General features: G+C 45.6%; 1 protein-coding gene across 1 annotated transcript in view; it reads left to right on the top strand.

Annotated features, from left to right (window-relative positions):
• The window catches only part of LOC147716861 (nicotinamide N-methyltransferase-like), a 74513-nt gene extending 66989 nt beyond the window's left edge, over positions 1–7524 (top strand). The window contains exon 3 of the mRNA XM_086923769.1: positions 5761–7524. Coding sequence (XP_086779895.1) covers positions 5761–6187 — 427 coding nt within the window. The 3' untranslated portion in view covers positions 6188–7524. The remainder of the gene's footprint in view (positions 1–5760) is intronic.
• The last annotated feature ends 18996 nt before the right edge of the window (positions 7525–26520 follow it).

Below are 26520 nucleotides of genomic sequence, written 5' to 3' on the forward strand. Positions count from 1 at the left end.
ACCCTCCGCATAATACATACAACTTTCAAATGAATCCCCTTTGGCTCCAGGAAAATGTTCACTCATGCCCTCATCAGACTGGACTATCGCAAAACCCTCTATGCTGGAATCAGCAGAAAACTCCTCCACAAACCATTCAGAATGCCGCAGCCAGTCTAATCCTCCATATCCCACGGCACAACCACATCACCCAACACCTCCGTGACCTCCACTGGCTCCCTGTTGAAAGAAGAATAACTTTCAAGCTGCTCATGCACACCTACAAGACCATCTAAAACATATACCTCAACAACAGCCTATCCTTCCATTCCCCCAAGAGAAACCTCTACTCAGCCGTCCTCTCTCTAGGCACCATCTCATGCTTTTACAGGAACAGAGCGGGTGGAAGGTCCTTCTCCTACCTCACAGCCAAGACCTGGAATGAGTTCCCCCTTTACCTCCGGCAAAGCCAGACATTGCACCAATTCAGGAAAGACCTCAAGACCTGGCTCTTCAAATTACCCCAATGGAGCTGCACCCCCCCAGCGCCTTTGAGACCCTAACAGTTGAGTAGTGCACTTTACAAACCGCAGATTGATTGATTGATTGAATGTCATGGTACATATTGGAAAAGACCTAGCCAAAATATCAAATATGATTTTGATATTTCCTGATTCTGTACAGTTTATAAAATAATTAAACACGACCTAAAACATGCTTCTAAACCATGCATCTTTAGACCAAAGACCACAAAACTGAAAAAACTAAAAGGAAAAAGAAACAATATTTAAGTGACATCCTTAAACAACAAAACTCAAGCGGGATAATGTTAGCCCAGTCTTTATTGCTGCTACCTTGTATAACAAAGCTACATTGTATTGCCCCTTCTGTAAGAAATAAAAATGATTATTTCACTCTCTTTTTCCTTCCTTTGAATGGCATTTAATTTGCAGTTGTGCAGGTGTTTTTCCAGTGATAATATGTTTACACTGGTGAGGGTTATTTCCTTTTCAATGGGGTTTTATCAGGTATTATAAGTTTTAACCTAAAACAGGATAGCCTAAATGATTATGTTATTATCACTTTATTTTTCCCTTTCTTTTACTACTTCACAGCAGTGGGCAATGCTCCCCCAACATAGTGAAGGTGCCGCCACTGACCTTGCTATCCTCTGCCCTGGGAAAGCGCTTCATGGGTGGAGAGTGGGTGTTCTCAAACTTTGCTCACTTTGCCACTGGATTCAAGCTAGCCTGGCTGATGAGGGGTGTTCCCAGGATGCTTGTTTCGGGTCCAGGGAAGACATGGCTTTGCAGTTCGGGATGGACCATGAGGCACAGGGTCAAGACTGATATGCATATAGCTGTGTCTGAACTGAAGTGGGGAAGTGAGTTAAAGAACAATGATGGATTCAATCCAGATCTGTGACTGGGGGGAGTGTTTGAAAAGTTTCAGCACTCCGTCCATCATCTCCTTGTGCTTGCTTTGTTTCCCCTAATTTAGCAGAGTATGCCCAGACGTGTAAGTTGGTCACTTTGCCGCTGAATCCAACCTAGCCTGGCAGATGAGGAGTGTTACCCCGAAACCAGTCCCAGGATGCTTATCTCCGGTCTAGGGAAGACATGGCTTTGCAATTCAGGCTGGACTGTTCCCATGAGGCACAGGATCAAGACTTATTTGCATATAGCTGGGTCTGAACTGAGGTGTCGAAGTGAGCTAAAGAACGATGATGGATTCAACCCAGATTTGTGACTGGGGATGAGTGTATGTAACATTTCAGCACTCCATCCATCATCTCCTTGTGTTTGCTTTGTTCGCCCTGAGTTGGCAGGGTATGTCCCGACGTGGGCCCCTTGCTCACTTTGCCACTGGATTCAAGCTAGCTTGGCTGATGATGGGTGTTACCCGAAAATGGTTCCAGGATGCTTGTTCCGGTTCAGGGAAGACCAGGCTGGACTGTTCCCATGAGCCACAGGGTCAATACTGATTTGCATATAGCTGGGTCCTAACTGAGGTGGTGAAGTGAGCTAAAAAACGATAATGAGTTCAACCAGATCAGTGACTGGGGGTGAGTGTCTGAAAAGTTTTATCAGTCCGTCCATCATCTCCTTGTGTTTGCTATGTTCCCACACATCCACACATGGTTGTTTGGCACATTTCCACATATACTTCCACATGTAAATCTGGGAATGCATCAAAATGCTATGCCATCCCAGGTGAGGCTTAACAAGGCTTAACAAGGAGAAATCCTTGTATTTCTCCTTGTTTATTTCTCTTTCTACATGTTCTCAATTCTGCAGCACACATAAAAAGAGGAGGAAGCCTCAGAGCATTGTTTTTTTTAGGAAAGGTGTCCCCTCCAGCACAGAAAAAATTCTGTGTGTAACATAGGCACCCCTGCACCATAGTGCAAGGGTGCCAGCGCTAGGCTGCACTGTGTGCATCAGCAGAGGGACAGAGCCGAAGTGCACCATATCTTAATATCTCACGTTCATGCAGCAAGGTGTTTAGCTGTGTTGTTTGAATTGTTTGTAAATCTGGGCCCAGAAGTGTGGATGCACTTTATTTGATAGCAAGTGATTGGACAAAATATCCTGTTCTGGACTTGTAGGCTTGCTTTTGTGATGGATAGATGAACATGGTTTCATTAGATGTTTCAATGTTCACAAACGTTGAGTCCCACAAATGTTTTGATCATTCCAAACTGTCCCTTTGTGTTTGTTACAAACATATTTTGTATTTACTTTATTTTCACATATTCAGCAGACATAGCTGACCTCTCATCCTTCAACAATATGTGCAGTGTGTTTATACAAAGTATTATATCATCATGCATGGATTATGGAGGTTTTTCTGCTGCTTCTCTCACAGCACTGAAAACTGTAATTACAAAACACTGCTCAATAAAGTGCATGCGGTTTCTTAACATACCCTTTGTGGTATTTTTGTTTACTTGATCATGGGCCATATGTATCAAGGCCAAATGGGTTCGCAAACGCTGAAATTCGCAGAATTTCGGCGTTAGCGAACCCATTTTCGCAAAATGGTAGGTATCAAACAATTTGGGTGCAAAATAAGGAATCGCAAAATTTGCCATTCCTTATTTTGCTATTGCATTCCTTAAATGCAATATATCAAGGAAAAAAAAAATTCCAAAATGCCCTTAAGGAATCGCAAATTACCACCAACTTCTAGTTGGTGGTAAGTTGCGAATTCTTTAAAAAAAGCATTTTTTTGAAAATCAATGGTGCCATGTGACGCTCATACATGCCCTTAGGGCATGTACATGGGCCATATGCGCACACATGTCATTTTCACGGGTGCAGCAGGGTGTTCTTGAGACACCCCTGCACCCTTGAAATTATTCTCAATTTGCGATTAGCAAATTGCGAATCGCAAATTGCGAATAGTTTACCATTCATTCCTATGGGCCTCCTGGCCCATGGAAATGAATGGGAAATTATTCCTTAATTGTGATTAGCAATTTTCTAATCGCAATTAAGTAATTTTAAGGAATCGCTTAAAAATAGCGAATTTCTTCATACATACCATTTTGCGATTTCTAAATAGCGATTCCTTAAAAATCGCAATTAAGGAATCGCAAAAAGGTATGTTGACACATATGGACCGCCACCTTCCTGGAGAGCTGGAAGCACGCCGAACTCAGCGCCCTACTAAAGAAACCTACAGCGGACCCCACCAAACTCAAGAATTACCGCCCCATCTCGCTCCTCCCGTTCCCAGCCAAAGTCATCGAGAAGACCGTCAACAAACAGCTGGCCGCCTTCCTCGAGACGAACGGATCCCTCGACCCCTCACAGTCTGGCTTCCGAGCCAACCACAGCACCCAGACCGCCCTCATCGCTGCCACCGATGACATCCGAGCCCTGATGGACAACGGAGAAACAGCGGCCCTCATCCTCCTAGACCTCTCCGCGGCATTCGACACTGTCTGCCACCGCACCCTAGTGAAGCGCCTCAGCAACGTCGGAATCCAGGAGAAGGCTCTGGAATGGATCATCTCCTTCCTCGACGGAAGAACACAGAGAGTCCGTCTACCACCGTACAAGTCAGAGGCCACCGAAGTCATCTGCGGCGTCCCTCAAGGATCCTCGCTGAGCCCCACCCTCTTCAACGTCTACACGAGCCCCCTCGCGGCCATCGCACGCCAACACAACCTCAACATTATCTCCTATGCTGACGACACCCAGCTGATCCACTCCCTGACCAACGACCCCGCCGCCGACAGAGCCAACCTTCACGAAGGGATGAAAGACGTAGCCGAGTGGATGACGACCAGCCGCCTGAAACTGAACTCAGACAAGACAGAAGTCCTCATCCTGGGTTCCTCGCCTTCCGCCTGGGATGACTCCTGGTGGCCCCCCGCCCTGGGCACCGCACCCAAACCGACAGACCACGCACGCAACCTGGGCTTCATCTTGGACTCCTCCCTCACCATGACCAGACAAGTCAACGCCGTCTCCTCGTCATGCTTCAACATCCTGCGCATGCTACGGAAGATCTTCCGGTGGATCCCCACCGAGACCAGGAAGACGGTCACCCAGGCCCTCGTCACCAGCCGACTGGACTACGGCAACGCCCTCTACGCCGGAACCACCGCCAAGCTCCAGAAGAGACTCCAGCGGATCCAGAACGCCTCAGCCAGACTCATCCTCGACATCCCACGACACAGTCACATCTCCGGACATCTGAGGGACCTGCACTGGCTCCCCATCAACAAAAGAATCACCTTCTGTCTCCTCACCCACGCACACAAAGCCCTACACGATCAAGGCCCGAGCTACCTCAACAACCGCATCAACTTCTACGCTCCCAAACGCCATTACCGATCATCCAGCCACGCCCTCGCCGCCGTCCCCCGCATCCGAAGAACGACAACAGGAGGAAGGTCCTTCTCCTACCTGGCCGCCAGGACCTGGAACTCCCTCCCGACCAACCTGCGCCTGACCCAGGACCACCTCTCCTTCAGGAAGAAGCTCAAGACCTGGCTGTTCAAGCAGTAGCAGCACCCCCCCCCCACCCACCCCAAGCGCCTTGAGACCCTCCGGGTAAGTAGTGCGCTCTATAAATGTCTTTGATTGATTGATTAATTGATTGATGTTCTCTAAATGAAGGTCCGGTGCTATGAATGCTCTTTCCAATGATCTAGGATAATTTTCTTCCTACTATATTTATATGATACACTGAGAGCTAATTAATTCAATACTTTATTAATGATTCAAATTAAAGAAAGCATCCAGATGCTTTCTGAATATATTTATTTTATGAACTCTGAAGATCACATTGAATAATAAAATACACTAGTGTTGGTAAGCTGGCTTGATTGATCATTTTCTTTTCTATTTAACTTTGGTATTACATTAACATTCATGGAGTATGAGTTTTATTTTTACACTTGCTGTTTTGGTTAAGTATCTGTTTTTGTGTGTTGGAAGAATATAATATGGTTTATGGGTTTTGGTTACTATCATGGTTATTCTCTATGAATTACTTGCATAATTATGCAGATAGTTCCCATTGTGGCAGCTCAGATTTTCTGGGGCATTTGTATTAAATGCTTGGATAGGGAACCCAGGGAAAGTCTCCCTCTATATCCACAACACACTAAAATTGTACAAAAATGGTGTGGTGGAGATTAACTGCTTTGAACCAATTTGGCTGAATATGTTAATTACACAATATTATGAAGTCTTTTCTGACTATTAATGCAATTAGTCACTTAAATAATATTATTCATCCATGAATGTATTATTTTGTTTTTAGGGAAGAAGGTATTAAAAAGGAAGATGAACTAAGAAGAAAAATTACAGGCATAATGAAGTGTGACATCACTGCAAAGGACCCGTTATCGCCTAAAGTTCTGCCTCCTGTGGACTGTCTGTTCCTGGTTCACTGTTTAGAAAGTGTATGTCCTACCAAAGAAGCATACCGGAGTTCATTGAAAAATCTCTCCACATTGTTAAAAAGTGGAGGGAATTTGTTAATGATTGTGTGGCTCAAATGCACCTTTTTCATGATAGGAAGTCACAGAGTTCCAAGTCTGGGTATTAATGAAGAGTTGATTAAGAAAATGCTAACTGAAACAGGTTTTGTCATTGTAGAACTCACAGTAGTTCCTAGACATGAAAAACACCTTTATTCTCGCACTGATGCAGCAGGTGCAATATATATTGTTGCAAAAAAAGTTTAACTTTTTCATGGCATGCATTATATTTTTGCTCCCCAGTGCTCCAGCCCAGTAGGAAATACTCATTTAAGAAGAAAAATGTTCACAGTATATTAAATGAACATTGGCAACAACATAATTATGAAGGATAAACTATATCACTCACAAAAATACAGGGCACATATATTAGAATTGCATATAAAGGACGTTTTCACATTAAAGTCATACCAATTGTTTTCCATTGTCTTTCTCTGTGAGATGCTCTAAGTGTAACATGTATATCCATACATGTATTCTGTCTTTACTATGCCATTGAATCCAAACAGCACATCAATGATAAGTCCCAACTGACATTGTCACTACCTTGCTGTCAGTTGTAGTAGATGTTGTCTCTCCTGGAGTAGAAGTTATTTTTACTGCTGTGGTCTTGCTGTTGTGGAAGTTGTTGTTTATGCAGTTGTTCCTGCTGTGGTTACAATTTGTTATGCATATTGTGCCTTTTCTTTTCTGGGATTTTCCCTGCTTGATTTACATGTGCCAGTCACTCAATCAACAGTGAATATAAAGGATTGATAAAATGTTGGATGTGTGTGATTAATATGACGCATATTTAAGCTATCGTAATATGAGTTCGCAATCTGGAAATCAAGCTTACCTGAATATATTTTCAGTATTTCATCTAAACGCTGAATACTCTATTTTACATTAGCTAGGTATTGATTTCCAAGAGTTTCTAGAAGAATGATAGCTGCATGTCTTCTTTATTGTTATTGTTCAAAACGAACACTATTCATTAGAATGAAAATAATTAAAAAGGGCAGCAGGCCACTTTCTGTTAATTATTATAGCTAACGGTTTCTAATAAGATTGATATAGGTTATGCAAGCCAGGCATAGAGAGTGAAGGGGCGGCGGAAGTATTTACACCAGGCAATACTGGGACAGGTCCTACAGATTCATACCTTTGGTCCCAATGGAAGGTCACTTGGGAGGCCTTGGACTTCGTTTACTGGTTTTTCAGTGCAGCTGGTCTCATGTGAGAAGAATATCAGACCTTGCCATTTTAACAAACATAGAACTCAATTGTTCAAACAAGAATGTGGGTGTAAACCTTCTCTGAAACTCAAAATAGGTTTTACTTCCTGCTTTGCTAGAAATAGATTATCACTTAGAAGTAGCGTAATAAGGGTAGATTTGCTACAGATTAAAAATAGCAATCATGTTTGAAGTGGTATGTATTATTAATGCTTTTTGGAAACATTGCTGCTGCCATTTAAGTTGTATTCATTGTGATTACAATTCATATTGTGTGCCCTACACTCGGATTTTGATATTAAATACATGTTTTAAATATATTTTCCATGTTCTAGTGTTCATGAGTGTGTTATTTCTTAATTGCAGGGGGTTTGTACTTCCACTATTTGTCCTCATATTGTCATACAGTGTAGTTACTTGAAACACATCTTGCTCGAATATTGCTAAGTGAAGTGTGGAATGGTTATTGTACATCTGGTTCTCTTTTTCGTGTTGGGTTATTGACTGAGTCCTTGATGCCAAAGGTTCTAAAAAACTCACTTCTTTGTCTCTACAAAACCTAAAAATGTATCTCATTGTGCTCAATGTTGTAGTTCCAAGCTTGCAAGCAACTGTTGTTGCAGTTGCCCCTGCCTTTTGGGCAGCTATGGTCACTGCTTAGTCCCAATTGTGGTCAATGCATTTCAACAGCTGGGGTTACTGATATTGGGAGAGTTGCTATTGTTGCAATTTTCCTGTTGTAATAACAATTGTGATTATTGCTGTGGTCCCCATAGAGATTACACTTGTACTTGCTGTCATACTCTAGTTTACATACAAGAAAAAACAATGTCTCCTTCTATGTATTTGAATAACAAAGAAGTGTAGGCACCTTGCCATTGTTATGAGTTGCAATAAGTCTAAAGAAGGTGGAGGGGTAGTCCAAAAGTTGAATAACATTGAGATATCAATGCCAAGAAGTGATTTGAAGGGGACTTCATCAGGACAGGTACAAAGATATTTGTAGTCAATTATGTAAAATGTGATAAACTATGTCGATATGCACACTTGGAATATGTATTATGTAATTTGCAGCATCATGTATTCTATATTTACAAGCATAATAGATTGTTGTCTAGCAGTAGATTATGCCCAATGGCTCATCAAGCCATCACCTCTGCTCCTCATGGTCTCTGCTTAACCACTCAGAATCTATGAACACATGTTAACCCAGCTATGCTCCTCTCAATACTCTTCTCTTACACTGAAAGGCTACTTAGAGAATTTACAAGCACTCAGTCACCCAGATTATGCTCTCTGCTCTACTCCTCCATGTTTCCACAGGGTATTTTTAGTATCTATGAGTATCTGAAGAACCTGCTATGCTGCCCCTGACGATCCTACCCTAATACACCAGATTACATCTATGATTTAGAAACCCCTTGCAGATATATAATTTTACAAATGTACACAAGACTCACTTTACAATCTAAACTGCTAAGCAATTTAGATTGCTACATTTTGAATGTCACAAACTGTATTTTTAAGTATGCAGAGCAAATGAAGATCATTACCATCTTTCAACATTATCAGTTTTAGTCATCTGCTTATGTTCATGGCGCACTCTACCGCGCACAGCTGGCAGTAGCTCATAGAGTACCCTGAGCCTTTGCAAGATGGACATGATCAGTCGAACTCTGCTGTGGATGCCCAAGACCAAGTGCTCATGGGTTTCCACCATCTCTTTCCTTCTGTCAATCAGTGCTTCTCTGTTAAAGCAAAGAACTGGTGTTAGACATGACAGTCTTTAGGGTGGTCTCACCTCAAACATGTTGCCTACTGACCTCCTGTCGCTTAACTTTGTTTTTGTGGGCTTTGGGACTCCGGACACTTTATTACTGCTACCCAGTGCTAAAGGGCTCATGCAAACTCCTTAAAACATGGTAAAATTGGCCTAAACATGATTGGCACATCTACTTCACTTATAAGTTCCTAATAAAGTGCACCAAGTACTGAATATTAAATACTTGTTAGACCTGGCCCTTTTTGCAGGTTTATTCCTAAGCATTTTGCCTTTTGCCTCCTATTTTTCTAATCTTGTTTTTGTTGGCTATAGGATTCTGGGCACTTTACCACTGCTGAATGGGTGCCAAAGTGTATATGCTCTCTGTGTAAATTGTGAATACGATTGGTTATCCATGATTGGCATATTTGATTTACTGGTAAGGCCAATGGCGGCTCGCACAGGTAATGCTGTGGCGTGGTGTGACAGGAGCTAGAGATGTGTATTCACTCGAGGCAGTCACAAGGGGGGTTGAGGTGTGTTCTGCTGTGCCTAGGTGACTCAATTCTTGGCTGAATAGACCTAGTTTGCATTAAGAGTGGTGGGAGATGTTTTCTCCAGCACCTGAATAGGTTGTGTCTCCTTTGCACAATGCTGTCTCCACCCCCTGTGGTCATGCTGATCCAGGGAGGATAGAACAGGTTTGAACTGAGCACAGAGACTATAACACAAAGAGAACAATGAGAAAATGGGGTTTAAGTATTGGACCTTAAACTCCAAGACTTTGGATTTCTTCAGGAAACAAGAGGACCCTGCCCAGAAGAAGAGCTGATGAACTGTGTGAGGAGCACTGCCTTTTCTGTGTGGGGGGTGGGTTGGCGTACAGTTGATGCTTGTATGTACTTGCCTCCAGTTGGAAGTCTCAGGGAGATAAAAAATGTCAGAGAAAGCTCCTTGCTGGATTTAAAGAGAATCGTCTGTGAGGATAGCTGAATAAGCTGTCTGATGTATGTGGGGTAGGACGGCATGCAGTGGATGCTCCAGCCTGGAGTAGGAGAAGGACTGAACTGTTCCCCACGTTTTTTAAATGAAAATATGCAACGCACTTTATTGTTTTCTTCCTCCCAAAGTGCATGTGGAGCACTTTGCGTTCCATTCCAAACTGAGAAAGTGCTAAGTGAAACCCAACCACAACAAACACATGTTGAATATTTTATTGTCTGGAACATCCCTTTGCTTATACTCTACTGGAAGCTCCTGGTGCTTATTGGAATTTCCTTGTGCTTTTATGTTCCTCTTCAGATCTTATCAGTACTGTTCCTGTGTGCTTTGCTTGCTAACCCAGGCTTCTGTGGGCATTTTGCTAGCTGTGATGATCTGATCTGGTTCTAAGTTCTATATTCTTGAGCTGGACTCACCCAGCTTCTTTAGGTATCATTCTTAACCCAAATGCGGAACCATTCGTACAAGTACAATCTGTGGAAGGTGTGGAGAACAATTTTGTTAAAGATTTTGAGGGGTTGTTTAGTGAAACTTTAGGGTGTTTAAAGGGTTATAAACATCACATCAAACTGAAGCTTGGTGCAAAGCCTGTCACTGCTAAAGTGAGACAAATTCCAATCGGTGTTCATGAGGCTGTACAAAAAGAAATTGATAAATTGCTATGTACTGGTGTCATACAGCCTGTTGAAGCAACTGAATGGTTGGCCCCAATTATAGTAGCCCAAAAACCCAATAATGAGATTAGTTTGTGTGTGGACCTTCCGGCACTAAACAAAGAGGTGGTTGTTGATAAATTCCCTCTGCCCAATATCAAGGAACTAGTGTCAACGTTGGACGGTGCGTGCTATTTTACCACATTGGACATGGCTTCAGCTTACCATCAAGTACCTCTTAGTGAAGATTTACAAGAGTTGACAGCCTTTGTAACACCCATGGGTGCATTCAGGTTTCTGAGGATGCCTTTTGGATTAGTTTCCACAGCATCTGTATTCCAGAGAATTATGAATGACCTTTTTAAGGGTATACCACGTGTGAGATGTTATCAGGACAACGTTTTAATCTGTGGAAAGAATGTGAAAGAACATGATAAAAGAGTAACTCGGGTTCTAAGGAAAATGCTGAATGCAGGTTTATCTTTACAACATGATAAGTGCAAGTTTTGAGTTACTGAACTTGATTATCTGGGCCATCACATCTCAAGAGAGGGTGTTAGACCAAAGTAGGAGCTGGTTGATACCATTGAGATGTTAAAAGAACCATGTTCAAAAGAAGAAGTATCATCTTTTTGGGCATGGCTGAATTTTATAACAAGTATGTAAATAATTTTGCTGATAAAACAATTCCTCTGATGGGTTTAATGTCTAAAAATAAGGAGTTTGTGTGGACTGATGAATGTAGTGTGGAGTTCAAACAAATAAAGAAATACCTTAAAAATGCAGCAAATGTACAAGCTTTTAAACCGGTTGAGATTACTTTTATTGTCAAGGATGCAAGTAATAAAGGTCTTGGGGCACTACTTTATCAGGTACATAATGGAAATGAAGAGTTGATTGCTTGTGCTTCTAGGTGTCTGAAAGGTGAAGAAATCAATTACTCTGTAATTGAAAAGGAGGCTCTAGCCATTTACTGGGCAGTAAATAAACCTAAGAAATTTGTATGGGGTTCTTCTTTCGTGGTCAAGTCTGATCTGATCATAAACCACTTAACCACTTGGATGCTATGGTGCCTCTGGTGCCTCAATGTAATTTCCATTGAAATCAATGGAAACTCCATGACGAGTTACCCTTGTCATTAGCGGCGAAGAGGTTAAGGAGATATTTGAGAAGAAAGGTCTGGATTCTATCTTTTTCAGAATTAGAAGATGGGTTATTTCATTACAGGAGTACAATTTCAAGTTTGAATACATTCCTGGTAGCACGAACGTGTCTGCTGACTGTCTGTCATGCTTAGTAGATATGGTTGAGTCAAAAGACAGTGGTGAGGAAAAAGTTCAGTATAATGAAGAATTTGAGATGAAAGTATATGATATAACTTTAGGGGCACTAAAAGAGGATGAGTGGAAAGAAGAATTGAACAAAGATGAAGAGTTACAGAGTGTTATGAGTTTAATAACACAGAATAAGACAAAAAGTCTAAGGAAGCCATGGTTTTTGATGTCTCATGAGTTGGCAATTGTTGATGGAGTTCTAACTAGAGGTACCGGAATGATTCCACCTTGAAGTTTAAGAAATACTATTATTAATATGGCACATGAAGGTCATATGGGCATTTCAAAAACAAAAGAGCAAATCAGACAAGATTTTTGGGGGCCAGGCTGGTTGAACGAGTGGTTCGTGAGTGTGTCTCTTGTCAGTTAAGTGATAAGGTACTTAAGACCAGACATCCTCCAGTGGTTTGTAGGAAGTTGCCAAAGTCTCCATGGGATGAAATAGCTATCAACATACTGGGTCCTTTGCATGGAGAACAACAAACTCCATACTTAATTGTTTTGTTGGATTTATATTCTCGTTGGGTGGAAGTCAGTTCTGTGAGAGAGATTACAACTCAATCAGTTATTACATTTTTGGATTTAATTTTTAAACGTGAGCGCTACCCTAATTCTGTACTTTCGGACAATGGTCCTCAATTCTGTTCTGTGGTGATGGAAGAATATTTACTCAAGTGTGGTATTCAACATAAAAATATTTGGAGAGATTCAATAGAACATTGAAGGAGAGCCTTCAACTGGCAAAATTTAACAATCTTGACTGGAAGAAAGAGTTACAAAATCGCATTTCTGTGCACAGATACACTCCTCATTCTCAACGGGCAAAACAACTTTTGAACTTTTCAAAGGAAGATCTGCCAATACTAGTTTGTGTCCAGGGTGGATGATTTTGGATAATGGGCTGAAAAACAACGATGTTGGGGATTGGAGAGAGAAGGAACTTTGGGCTAGATGTAGGTAATCTAAGATTACCGATTCTAAAATACAGAATTTTACCAATTCGGTATTTTAGAATCGGTATTTGGGATGTAGGTAAAAAAATCTATATTTTTTTATTGATTCAGTAAAAATCGGTATCTGCCATTCGTAATTTACCGAATCGGTATTTACTGATTCGGTATTTACCGAATCGGTACTTCCCATTCAATCCTATAGGCCTTTTGGCCCATAGGAATGAATAGGAAATACCGATTCAGTAAATACCGAATTGGAAACGAAAGAAAGTGAAACTTAGGAGTCAGCCAATCAGTTGCTACCACCCACCCCCTCCCAACCAGGAAGTGGCTACACCCAGGCAGCTGGAAGTAATTAGAAGCTTCTGGAGAGGCAGTGAAAGCAGAGCTGAGTCCCTGAGCCACATGAAAACTTTTTTGTGCTTTTAAAGTTTGAAAATGGCAAGCAGCAATGGAAAGGAACTTCAAGAGAGGAAGAGAAAAATAATATGTAGCACCATGGAGCTGCAGGTCCTCGTGGAGGAGGTGTTTAAAGAACACCAGAAATTGTTTGGAAAGCTGCCCCTGACTGTGGCTGAATCTGCCAAAAGAAAGATTTGCCTAGAAATACAGTTGAAGTTGAATGCAGTAGGAGTGACTCCAAGGGACATAGAGGACCTGAAAAGAGGTGGTATGACCTCAGGAGCATGACTAAGAAGAAAATAGCAGAGCTCCATAAAGAGGCAAACAACACTGGAGGAGGGAAGAACCGTGCTCCTCCCCTGACTGAGCTGGAGGAGCTGGTGGGGTCCACCATTGAGCCAAAAAGCGTTTGTGGACTGGGAGATGCAGACAGCTCAGCCAGAGCTGCCACTAGAAAAGGTAAGACGCATTCACAGCAATCACCCCCACCACAACACCTTCCCTTTTCCCTATGTGGCAAAGTTTACCCCACTCCAGTAGAGGTAACATTATACAGAAGCAAGGTATTATGGGTCATGTAGTAATTGAATGACCATGTCATACAGCACAGCAATCAACAAGTTAGGCAAAACATATCAGTCATAATCAGTCTGAGGCAATATGTACAGTGTATCAGTGAATACATTTAATTGTAGAAGCAGTGAGGCAGGAGCACAGAGCTAATGTACGCTGTTATGTCCACAGGCGAGGCATCTGGCAGGGGTACCAGGGAGAAGGAAGGCACTGCACCACAGAGGGATGACAGCCAGGAGGCAGGCATAAGTGCAGAGAATGTGACAGAGGACACTGGTGCACAAACACCACTGCCACCATCCCAAGACCTTGAAATGTCTCCACATCTGCAGGCGTCCCCAGAATGTTCAGGATCCCCTCTGCTACTGTCCTCACCTGAACTGCCTGCGTCACTGCCGCAAACAACACCTGCATCTCAAAAGAGCAGAAGGCATGCAGTTGCTCGACCGCTTGAAATGAAAACTTCAGCAGGTGAAATGGAGGTGGATGACACTCAAACCTTGGCTGGGGAAGGAAGCACTGCCACACAGCAGTCCAGTGCAGAGGTTGCCCGTACAGGTACCAGACGCCGCAGGCCCAGAGATAGCAGTGCTGCACAACATGTGGAGGGTCCCAGTGTCTTCCATGGGCTGGAGGGTAGCATGGTAAAGATCCAAAAAATGCAGGGGAAGGCCATCCAGTCTGTGCCACGCCAGATGATACAACTGAATACACATAGGGAATACACAGGGAAGGGCATCAGTGCACTGGTAGATGAGAATAAAGAGATGGCATCAGGTATGAGGGAGATGGCTGCAGGGATGCGGGAGATGGCCACCGGTATGCGGGACACAACACAATCGGTGCAGCTTCTGCTCACTACACTGGGCCTGGACAGGTTAGCAAGGTGCAAGGACAGGCAACATGCGCAGCAACAAAGTAACGCAATGAACCGCCCAGCCACAGCCACTTTCCTTCTATGCAGACGATGCATCAACATGCAAGGGGGACTAACACACAGCAGCAGTGAGGAGTCTAAGGGCCTTGCAAGGGTGACCAGTGCTGTAGAGGTGCTGCTTAATGCACAGACATCACAAAACTGCTTCTCTGGATGTACCAGAAAGTGAGGAAAGCACCAGTAGGAGTAGCATGACAAGCCCCCCTGTTGTTGAGATACGGAGGAGCAGCAGGCGCCATGGTGAGCCAACACCCCAAACACCCAGTGAGGACAGCCAGCAACTTTCATCTAGCACTGGTAGGCATGGCCGGAAATTACTTATACAGCCCACACTCCATGACCTTAAATGGGGAAGTGAGCCAGGACTACCATTATTAAATGGATAACATTTGTGTTGCACATTGGTGCGTTTGAGTACCTGCGTAGTGCCAAATATTAAACTACGTTGGGTGCATACTCTACCTGTCTGTGTGCCGAGCAAAGTTTGAAAGAAATCTCAAGACCCCAAGCAAAGTAATCCCTGGCAATTCCAGGTGCCTAACGCGGCTGCCAGAGTTCCTGACGTTGTCAGGCAACCGCCAGGTAGCAGACAGAGATGCAGCGTTGTCTAGTGCTTGCCATAGAGTAATCCCCAGGTAGAGCCTGTGCAGGCTCTACCCATGTAAACCGGACCCTTGCCCTCACCACCCCAGCCTCAATGGACCGACACAGCTGCACACCACAGAAAGGAGTGGTGCTTCCCGCCCCTGAGACCCAGGGAGAACTCCCCGGTGCCGATTTTGCTCAACGAGAAGTGCAATTATTTATCTCAATTTCTCTTTCGTCAGTTTAGCATATGAAGTGTAATTTTATATATGAACCTATTTTAAAGGTTGAAATTAAGTCCTCGGTAGGGAGCTTGTTTTCTGTCGATATTTTAGATGGTCTTGCCTAGCAACCATTACAAATTGTCAGAAATGCAAAGCATGTCAGGGGTGTATACATTTTTGCATGCTAACAGATAATCTGGCCTGTGAACTTTGCGGCCAATAAATTATTCTTAAAGCTGCAGATGGAAAAGCCCTGTTCAGGAAGAAAACAGAAACATTTGTCTGTTCAGTGGATTGTTTGGCAGATCAGTTATTGGAATAAGGGCTACTCAGCTGCAGTCAATCCATTTGCAAACATGGCCAATGCAAACCTATGTAGAAAAAGGAAGGTTAACATTTTTGAACAATCTTTGGGACTGCTTGTTGACTTTGTCCTGGTAACTAGGATGTTTTATTTGGTCCACAGTCCCATCGTAAATCTCCACACATTAAAACTCTCTTCACATTAAAAATGGTAGAAGTGACATGACCTGCGCAAGATCTTTTGACCAGGTGTGAGTGTTTGATTGATTCAGATGCTCCGTCCATCACTACCCCCTTTTGTACCGCTTTTGGCCGCCATAACTGTGGCAGGGTATGCTCAGACATGAGTCCCTTGCTCACTTTACCACTGGATTCAAGCAAGCCGGGCTGAAGACGGCTGGAATGCTAGAAACCGGTCCTCGGAAGCTTGTTTCTGGACCAGGGAAGACATGGCTTGGCAGTTCGGGCTGGACTGTTCCCATGAGGCACAGGGTCAGACTGATTTGCATATAGCCATGTCTGAACTGGGGTGGCAGAGTGGGCTTAATAACGGTGATGGATTAAACCCAGATCCTTTGACTAGGTGTGAGTGTTTGATTGATTCAGATGCTCCGTCCATCACCACCCGCTTTTGTACTGCTTTTGGCCGCTATAAGTGTGGCAGGGTATGCTCAGATGTGAGTCCTTTGCTCACTTTTCCACTGGATTCAAGCAAGCTGGGGCTGAAGACGGCTGGAATGCCAGAAACCGGTCCTTGGAAGCTTGTTTCTGGTCCATGGAAGACATGGCTTGGCAGTTCGGGCTGGACTGTTCCCATGAGGCACAGGGTCAGACTGATTTGCATATAGCCATGTCTGAATTGGGGTGGCATAGTGGGTCCTGGAGCACCATCTGTCCTCATTTTTTTAATCTGGGTAGTTACCACAGCCGCAGTGATGTCAGGAGTTTTGACGACTTTGTCTTTTATCGAAGATTGTTGATGAGGATAGGTTTAAATGATATTCTGATGGGTTGAGTACAGCTGTGTTGCATGTTTAACCCACTCCAAGGCTGCCACTCCATTTCCTTTTGTCTGACCGGTGTTAGTGTACTGCTTAATGTATCTACAAAGTTGAATATGACCCCTTTCTTTGAGGAAGGTAAATAATTTGACCCATTCTGCCGCAATTTTCTCTGATCATATCTCCCAAACTTTCTTTCTGTGTTCTGCACGGAGAGCTATTATTTTCTGATTTTGGGGATTTTTGATTGCTTCCCTTCTTGTCTTCAAGGCTCTTAAAAGACTGCGTTTTGTGTGATTTAGATCTCTTGATTGGATTCGTTGAGGGGGTCCTTGGGAGTGGGTGTTCTGCTCTTGAGTGCCTCCAAATCGTCCTCTTCGGGCTGATTTTAATTCTACTAGGAATGCTTCCCAGTGCTCATGGGGGAGACTATGCTCATGACTATCGAGTTTGACTCCATATAATTTACCCACTCCAGGAGTTTTATACCAAGATTGGTAGTCCATTTTATTCTACTCAAGACTTCGTAGCATTCTTTGCCAGTTGAAACCCCCAGTGCTTCCAATTGTGTTGCAGTTTTCCCATTTAGCTACAGAGTTATCCTCAGTGGCCTGTGATCGCTCTCATCCCTATTGTCCACTTAGAAGTTGTTAAAGTATGTTACTAGATGATCCGAAATAAAGATATAGTCTATTGTAGACTCATCCCTGAAGGTGGGGAGAGGGAGCCAGAGAGGAACCACAGCTGTTTTGATGGTATGAGCGGAGACCAAGCTATGATTATGGAAAAGCCGCTGAAATTGGTCAAAGTCGATGTGCGGTAGGGTATGCACTTTCAACTTCCCTAACTCCTGAGTGTTCAGGTCTCCAGCGATAACGGGAATGTGTGAAAAGTATTTGTTTGTAAGCTGGTCCATTTTTGATGTTAGTGTTTTTAATACTTGTTTTCTTTGCTGGGAGACAGGGTTTACATAGCAGTTGGAGACAAATTGAGTTTTTGTTAATTTTCAGTCCGCTTATAAGTATCGCTTACAAGTCTGGGGTGTTGGTTACAATAAAAGTTGTCTCTAGTCTGCGAGCTTGGTTTATAGAGACTGACAGCCCACCGGAAGCTCTCCCGAAGATGTTGATAGCTGTAGTATGTAATTCGTAAAAGCCTTAAAGAATTAAAGGTTTGGTGGCCCAGGTCTCTTGTAGATATCATTTTCACGAAAATAGTTACTCGCTAAGCTGTACTCAAGAAGTCTTTTTGGACCAGCTTCTTTCCAGGATATAATGGACAGCTGAGTGTTATTTCCCAGAGTTCTGGTGCTGAATAGGTGGCGGACAGACTTGTTGATGTTAGAGGTGCAGTCGTAATTGCTGATCCCCTTGATCCTCTGGAAGACACCTAATGAGGCCTGCTTTTGCTGTCTTTAAAAATGACTTTGAGTAAGGGACTGCATTCCGTGAACTCCTTAAGAATCTGGGTGAAACTTGGGTCGAGGAATTTGATTTAACAAGGGCGTTTGTGGTTGGGAAGCTGTTTTTATTTGGCATCCTGTGGTTGAAGCCCGGCTATCAATGCCTGTATATTACCCCGATAGTCTTTACCTTCCTCCTTTGGGGTAGCCGATCACCGGGAAGGGTGGCTGCAGTGAGTAACAAACCACCTCTCCCCGGTAGGCCAAAGGAAGTAAGGAGGCCAGGGGACAAAGGTAATCAGGAAGCCCGGGGCCAAAGCCAACCTGCTCTGGAGTTTAGCCTCTGGGGAGCCCAGGGGAAACCGAGGAGGAGCCCGGGAAGAGAACTAATAGGGAGTATGGCATGGCCCACTTGCGTGAAGTGTCCTATGTTCTGAGGTGCTTGTTATCCTGTATGTGTGGTACAGACTTGGCTCTGCAGCTATATTTTTTTGCTTGTAGGTTGCTCACTGTGCCCTTTAGTACTGAGTAAACTTCCTTCCTAGGCGATGGGGCTGCTAGCACGTGCGGATATTTCTCTGGAACGGGAAAAGCAATGTCAATGTCACAGTCTGCCATTTGAGATATTTCTTCTTGTGTTAGCCCCACACTGGTATGACAACTCAGGCCTATCGAGGTTGATTCCCCATGGGTGTCACTGGAAAGACGAAGAAAATTTACCCAGGCTAGATTATCCTAGTATGTTTCCGACAGCATCAGAATGTGATTGAATAGACTAAGTATATTGCCCCTATTTAAGATGTCATGTTGCCCTTTGATGTAATATCGAGGCATGAGGATTACCTCATGAGTTTTGTTTGCAGGCTTTACTTAGTTTACTGACTTGCTCTGCTTTTAGATGGGTGTTTAAACTAGTCTGTAAATTACTTTGTTTGAAGCTTGGGCCTGCGTCAAGTTGACAGGTCTCAAGACTAATACTGGGGCTTTGTGTTGGCAGAGTGGTCCATTGTGGAGTCGGTTGGAGAGGGCCCTGGATGGGTTAGACCCCAGTGGCAGTTCCTTGTTCCTTGGACACGCTTAATTGACTTTTATACTCCAGCTTCTTAGTCTTTAGTGAGGAAACTGATTGATTATTTATTATCGAACCTTGTAAACTGCACAGACTCCCAGTTTGGGGAATTGACTGTTATGATCTTTCAGTCACTTCTTTTGTATCTGATGAAGTTGATACTGTAGATTTGTCATCACTCAAGGCAAATTTTATAGTAAAAATTGGAACATTCCTAATTTTTCCATTGTCTGCTTGTGAGGTTTGATTATGAGTTGATAAGAAGAGGGCAACTTTTTTTGTAGCTTTGGTTTTTTTCTCCTGTTTCCTTAATTTTGTTTTGGCCCTCCTTGAGAGAGGCTCGTCCTTTCTTACCTGGCTGGGATCATTGCCCTCAAGCTCAGTGGCTAGGTGTATGAATTCAGAGCTGGAGTTGAAACCTAATGGGCTGATGTTGACTTTGGTGGATATGGGTAAAACTTGATTGTCAAGCGTTGTAGTCGGATTACTAGAGTTGATTGTAGCCAGATTGGTTTGAAGCTCTACACTGTTTGTTGTGGATGGTGTGTCACTGTTTTTTAACTGGAGACTGGTTCCTACTGTTTGTACCTTCAGTGAGGCTACCAAGTCTGTTAACATTTATGGGAGTGTTGCCCATTTATCGATGAGTTCAGCACAAGAGCAAGTACAGTGTTGGTTGTCCTGTGTAACTCTAAGCTTGTTCTCTATAAAATCTACCTTGTTGTTTAACTCCACCAAGCGTTGTGCAATTGTAGATAGCAGGTCAATTTGCAGCTGCATGTTATTAGACTGCCAAAGTAGTACCTTTGTCATTGATTGGTTCGTTACGCCAGTTAAAGTCGGTCATGGATAGTTTATGAAGCTGCTACTGTGTATACTATGGCTTTGAAAACTTTGGGTTGGAGAAGGAGAGAGCCGAGTATCATTGCCGTTCTAAGAAGCTTTGGAGTAAGCTCCAATGCTCTTTGTATCTTTGTTTCCAAATTCTGTAGAAATATTGGTGATAAGAACCAGCAATTTCCCTGATGTTCTAGTGTTTCAGTCTTGATTGAGTCAAAACCTAATGGCTCTTAAGAAGGTGCCAGAATAGGGGACTGTAGAGTTTCTTGTTGGTACCAGTGTATTTGGGCTGGGGCAACCTGCTCTTGCTTTCCGAGAATTGGAGCGGTGGTGGCCCCTGGTAAATCAGATAATTGACTTGCATATTCATATTCATTTCCTGGCCAAGGGCAGGATTGGGACCGGCGTTTCCCAATTTGAGTGCTCTGGTCTTGTATTGCAGAGGAGTGAATGTTGTGAGATCTCTCCAAAAAGGGGTTCATTCCATTGCTGGCATTAGTCCTTTCTGGTAAGTCGTTCAGGATAGGGGAATTCTTATCATTAGAATGGCATTTACATAAAAATTGAGCAATGAGGCCTGCTTTTGGTGTCATTAAAAATTACTTCGTGTCAGGGACTGCATTCCGTGAACTCCTTAAAAATCTGGGTCAAACTTGAGTCGCAGGGTTTGATTTTACAAGGGTGTTTCCTTGTGGTTGGGAAGCTGTTTTTTTGGGGGCATCCTGAAGTAGAAGCCTGCTATCAATGCCTGTATATTATTTCGGTAGTCTTTACCTTCCTTCTTGGGGGTAGCCAATCACCAGGAAGGGTGGCTGCGGTGAGCCACCAAACCACCTCTCTTCAGGGGGCCAAAGGAAGTCAGGAGGCCCGGGGCAAAAAGGTAGTCAGGAGGCCTGGGGCCAAATCCAACCAGCTCTGGAGTTTAGCCTCATGGGAGCCCAGGGGAAACCCAGGAGGAGCCCAGGAGGAGCCCAGGGCATGCCCAGGTGGCAAAACAGGATGCTCTTTAGCCCCCACTTCCCCCAGCGTACACCCCTTTGTGCCTTGGGCGCACCTCCCTGCAGCCTCCCTGAGTCTCTGCTGCACAGGGGACTTCGGGGGCCTCAGTATTACTGGCTACCCCTTCCCCTCTCCAGCTCACCTCACTCACTCACTCTGCTCCTCACCGTCAGCTGCTTCTCTGGCGTCTGGCTCCCTGGCTCTGGCTCTCAGTTGGAGTCCGTTCTCTGTTTCCTCCTATCTGTTCCCCGGCTGCAGTTGCGGGTGCGGGTGTTGCTGCGGTGCCGGGGGTGCCACTCAGGAGGCAGAGAAGGGCTCAGGGGACTCTGGGGCCTTGATAATACTGCTCTCCCACCCGGATATATGTTGATACCACGCATACTTTTAGCACGCATACCATTACCACACATTTTTTACAACGCAGGACCCTTTACCACGAATACCTTTACACCGCATTACACTACAACGCAGGTACTATTACAACGCATACCATTACAACGTAAGTATAGGCAAGTATATAACATTTTAAAATAATGTAATTAATAATAAATTGAATATTTTAATTAATTAATAATTATTTTATTATTAAATATTTTAATTAATTATATTAATTTTTATTTATTAATTTGTGAATATATATGTTAAAAATACCCCTGTACCCCAAAACCCAAACCCAGCCCAGAACCCTAAAAATACCCCTTACCCCAAAACCCAAACCCAACCCTGAAACCTAAAAATACCCCTGTGCCTCAAAATCCAAACCCAACCCTGAAACCTAAAAATACCCCTGTACCCCAAAACCCAAACCCAACCCTGAAACCTAAAAATACCCCTGTACCCCCAAACCCAAACCCAACCCTGAAACCTAAAAATACCCCTGTACCCCCAAACCCAAACCCAGCCCTGAAAACTAAAAATACCCCTGTACCCCAAAACCCAAACCCAGCCCTGAAACATAAAAATACCCCTGTACCCCAAAACCCAAACCCAACCCTGAAACCTAAAAATACCCCTGTACCCCAAAACCCAAACCCAACCCTGAAACCTAAAAAACCCCTGTATCCCAAAAACCAAACCCAACCCTGAAACCTAAAAATACCCCAAAACCCAAACCCAGCCCTGAAACCTAAAAATACCCCTGTACCCCAAAACCCAAACCCAGCCCTGAAACCTAAAAATACCCCTGTACCCCAAACCCAACCCTGAAACCTAAAAATAACCCTGTACCCGAAAACCCAAACCCAACCCTGAAATCTAAAAATACCCCTGTACCCCAAAAACCAAACCCAACCCTGAAACCTAAAAATACCCCTGTACCCCAAAACCCAAACCCAGCCCTGAAACCTAAAAATACCCCTGTACCCCAAAACCCAAACCCAATACCCCTAATAAATGTTTTTAAAAAAAGATAAACTTACCTATACTTACGTTGTAACGGTATGCGTTGTAAAGGTATTCGTGGTAAAGGGTCCTGCGTGGTAATAGTTTTGTTGTAAATGTATTTCGTGCTAAAAGTTGCGTGGTAACAGTTACATACCCTCCCACCCCCGTCTTCCGCGTGCATGCTCGCTCTGCTTCATGCCATTGCGGGCCCCAGGGGAAGTAGGGTCACAGACCAGTCTTTCCCTGGGGATTTCGCGCATGGACTGGAAGGACAAGGTGTGGGGGTGGGATTAAAAGGGCAAGGGGTGGGGATTTGGGAGGTCTTAAAAGGTGTTGGGAGAGGAGAGTCAGCCTCTTCCGAACACCAAGCACCACCGGGGGGACCTAGGAAGAATTTTGTGTTGGGACCTGGGAAAAATTTTTTGTGGATGGTAGGGGCAGATTTGTCGATCGGTAGGGAGAGGTTTTTAGTTTCATTACGGTGGTTTTGGGTTTCGCGCTGGAACGTGTACATGGTTAAGGGGCTCTGGGTACCCTTCATATGACAGCTGTCTGCGGTCGGGGCCGAGCAGGCGGGGGGGACTGGCTGCGAGCAGCGTGCTTATCGGGCGCTTGAAGGGCCAACTGGTAGGCGTATGCTGGGGCCGGCGTAGGTGCTGCTGTGGTCCGGCGCACGTGATACAGTGGCTGTGGCATGTTGGGGCGGGCACCATGTTGTTGCGTCCGGCGGGAGTTTGGGGAGGGGGGGGCAGGAGTTTGGGGAGGGGAGGCGGCAGCCCATGTTTTTTCCTTGTGCCGCTTCGCGCTGTCCGCTTCCTTTGCGTGTGGGCGGGGGAGGGGGGAGTGGTTTTGTGTCTCGAGTAGCCGGCGCTGGGCGGCCCCTCTTGCCAGGTGAGGATCACGATGCGACGCGGGTGATTAGGATGGCCACGGGGGGCTAGGAGGGGGGCAGCGGGTGGGTGGTGGCATCCGTTTGTGGGCGGGTGGCGGCACCTTGCCCCGTAATTGATGCAAGCTGGCTGCCTGAACAGGGGTGGGGGAACGCGGTGCAGGGTCCTGCCGTCTCTCATTTAATGTGGCCATGAGGTCGGCTGAATCATCCGGGGGGGCGCGGTGTGGGGGCGGGGGGGCTGCTGTTGCACAAACTTGAGGTGTAACGGCCTCCTATCGTGGGCCTGCACCCCCCCTTTTTTTTCGGGGGAAAAGCGGAGTGGCACGTGTCGGGAGTCTGTGCAGGGGAGGGCCTCGGGGTTTTTTAGTGCAGTCTCTTCCCCCGCGTATGGTGGACACGGGGCAGTAGGAGTGGCTTCATGCCAGCTATGGGTGCAGGTCACCTTCGAAGGGTGCCTAGGCTACTGATGGCAGGGGTTCTTGTGGGGGGATGCTGCGTGGAGGGACACAGAGGAGTTTCAGGGGCCTGGGAGTAAGGGTGAGGGAGCGCCAAGCACGGCACGAGGCCCGGTGGTGCTTGGGCCTCACCTGGTTGGAGCGACCTGGTGGGGGGGAACCAGGACCGGTATTGTTCCGGCAGACGGGGATGCCAGTGGGGCGCACAACGGCCTCCAGACGCTGCCCAGAAGCAGTAGGGGGGTCCGCGGCGGCCTGCCCTCCATCGTGGGATCGTGCAGCTCGAACATTGCAGCCTTTATTGAATTTTTCAGTATTATGATCAGTGTGTGTCAGTTGACATGCAGCATGAAAGTCTGCTGATGAGTGAGGGGTTGCGGACATGCATGTGGGGGTATGCCGTGAAATAGTGAGTGGGTTGGTGGAGTGCAGCATGCGGTGCATACGACGTGGTTGAGTGGGGTTGCTCGGTGGGGAGGGGTTCCAGTAACTAGTTTATTTTGTGTTGCTCCAGGAGACAGATACGGTTACAGGCGAGTACGGGGGACGACGACAGCGGGAACATCAGCAACTGAACAGGAGCAGGAAGTCTTGGATGGAGTCTCAGGTACGGGTCTATGGTTGAGGGAAAGGGGGGAGCTGCGGGGGTCTTCAGCTGGTTGGCTGGGGGGCATCGGAAGGTGGTGGCCGCAAGGGGATGCAGGTGCTGCTGCAGCAGGCTGCTGGGGTACTGCTCAGGGCAAGTGACAGGTTGACATGGGACTGGACTGTTGTCTGACGGAGCACACAGGTTGCTTGATTGGAATGTTGGGTGACGGGGTTTGAGCGGGGTTGACATGCTTTGCCAGGGGTGCCGGGGCATTCTCAGACCGAGAGGAGCGCTTGAGGGCCTGAAGGACTGACTGCCCCACAAATAGTAATGGGTGGTATATGCGGTATCTGTTCTGGGTTTTCTGATTGGGTGCCATCAGGCTGGGGTTGACTTGCACAGGAGGAATTTGGACAATCCATTTGACAGGCGGGGATCGAAGGGGCTGGGAAGCCCATCTCTGTGGTTCGAGGCTATGGGTCCATGACGCTCAGTATCGTAGGGAGATGTGCAGGGAGTCCGGCGTAGAGGCAGGTTTCTTCTGGAACAGGGTTTTTTTAGCATAAGTCCAGGGATGCTGGAGCGGGGCTGGGGCTGCGCTGGAGGGCCATGGACATGGATGGCTGACACAAATGCTGCGGCTACGGAAGACTGGCATATGAGTGATGGGGCTTGAGGTTTGCGCTATGGTGAGGCAGGTTTTGATTGATACTGCCCCCCCTTTATTTCAGAACAGCTCTATATAGCAGTGGCTGGACTTGTGGGTATCATGGCGCTCTGCATACAGGCTGTGGCGGACTGGAGTGGCTGTGGGTGTGCAGTGAGTCGGTTTTTTTGGGGGGCCTGGGGTGCTCATGGCTTTATAGTATGTCTGGTTTGGTAGCGGTACACACAGGAGGGGGGGTTGTAGGCTGAGTGTCTGGCCAGGGAATGATTGCATGCACGACTGCAAGACCGAATGGTGCATCTGGTGTGTACGCGACAGTGGCAGAATGACTCTGGTGCTGTGCTACTCTCATGAGTTACGGGGGTCCTGGAAGTGCATTAGTTTTCCCCTGGATGCGGGTTTACAGTGGTCAACGTGGAGCAGTGGATGAATGGGGGACCGGCATTGTTGGCATGCCCTGGGGGTACGTAATGGGGCACCTGATTCTCAAGCAGGGCGACTTTGGTGCTTTGTGGCGCTTTGTGAGGATGGTTTGTCTGGGTGTCTGGATTGGGGGTGGGTTTGGTGGTTACGGTTGAAGGATAGTTTTCGCGGGCAGCGAGATTATTGTCTTACGGTTGAAGGCATAGGAATGGGGGGTTGTTTTTCAAAGGAGGGGATAGGGTTTTCAGTTCTGCAGGTCGTTATAGGTTTTCACACGCAGGGCTGCATACAGTGGCGCATAGTTTGGGTGTTATGGGACTGTTGCAGCATTGACAGACGGAGGGCCCTGGGGGGGATAGAGGGGAAGCGGCTGCAGCATTCGGGGCTGCGGGTGACTGGACACTTGTCGACCGGGGCTGAGGGAATAAGGATACACTTCATGCAGGACTAATTATTATTTTCTACTACAGGAGTTGGGAGTGGAGCAGGACCCCAGGCGGGCGCCTGGCGGGAGTGGCCCCCTTGCTACGGGGGCATGGTCTGTCGGAAGAGGCGAACTAGCCAGTTGCGCAAGTGCTGAAATATGATGATTGACTAGGGGATGTATGGGTTTTTTTCTTTGGTCTGGACGTGTGACATTGTGTTATTTTGTAAGGAGTCGCCCCAATCCGAGGTTTCAGGTGGGAGTCAGACGTATGCTGGGATTAGTGGGTATGGTTTACACGCTGATACACGGAGGGGGACATGGTGCAAGGAGACGGATACTGGAGGCAATAGGGTCGCTGTGATGAACTGGGGCCTCGCAGCGGAATGAGTCACAGGGTGAGCTATTGACTGGCAAGGGTACAAGTGAGGGGAGTGGGGATTGCGATGGG

Source organism: Lissotriton vulgaris, chromosome 5 (assembly GCF_964263255.1).
Source record: "Lissotriton vulgaris chromosome 5, aLisVul1.2, whole genome shotgun sequence".
In the NCBI taxonomy this organism is placed as follows: Eukaryota; Metazoa; Chordata; class Amphibia; order Caudata; family Salamandridae; genus Lissotriton; species Lissotriton vulgaris.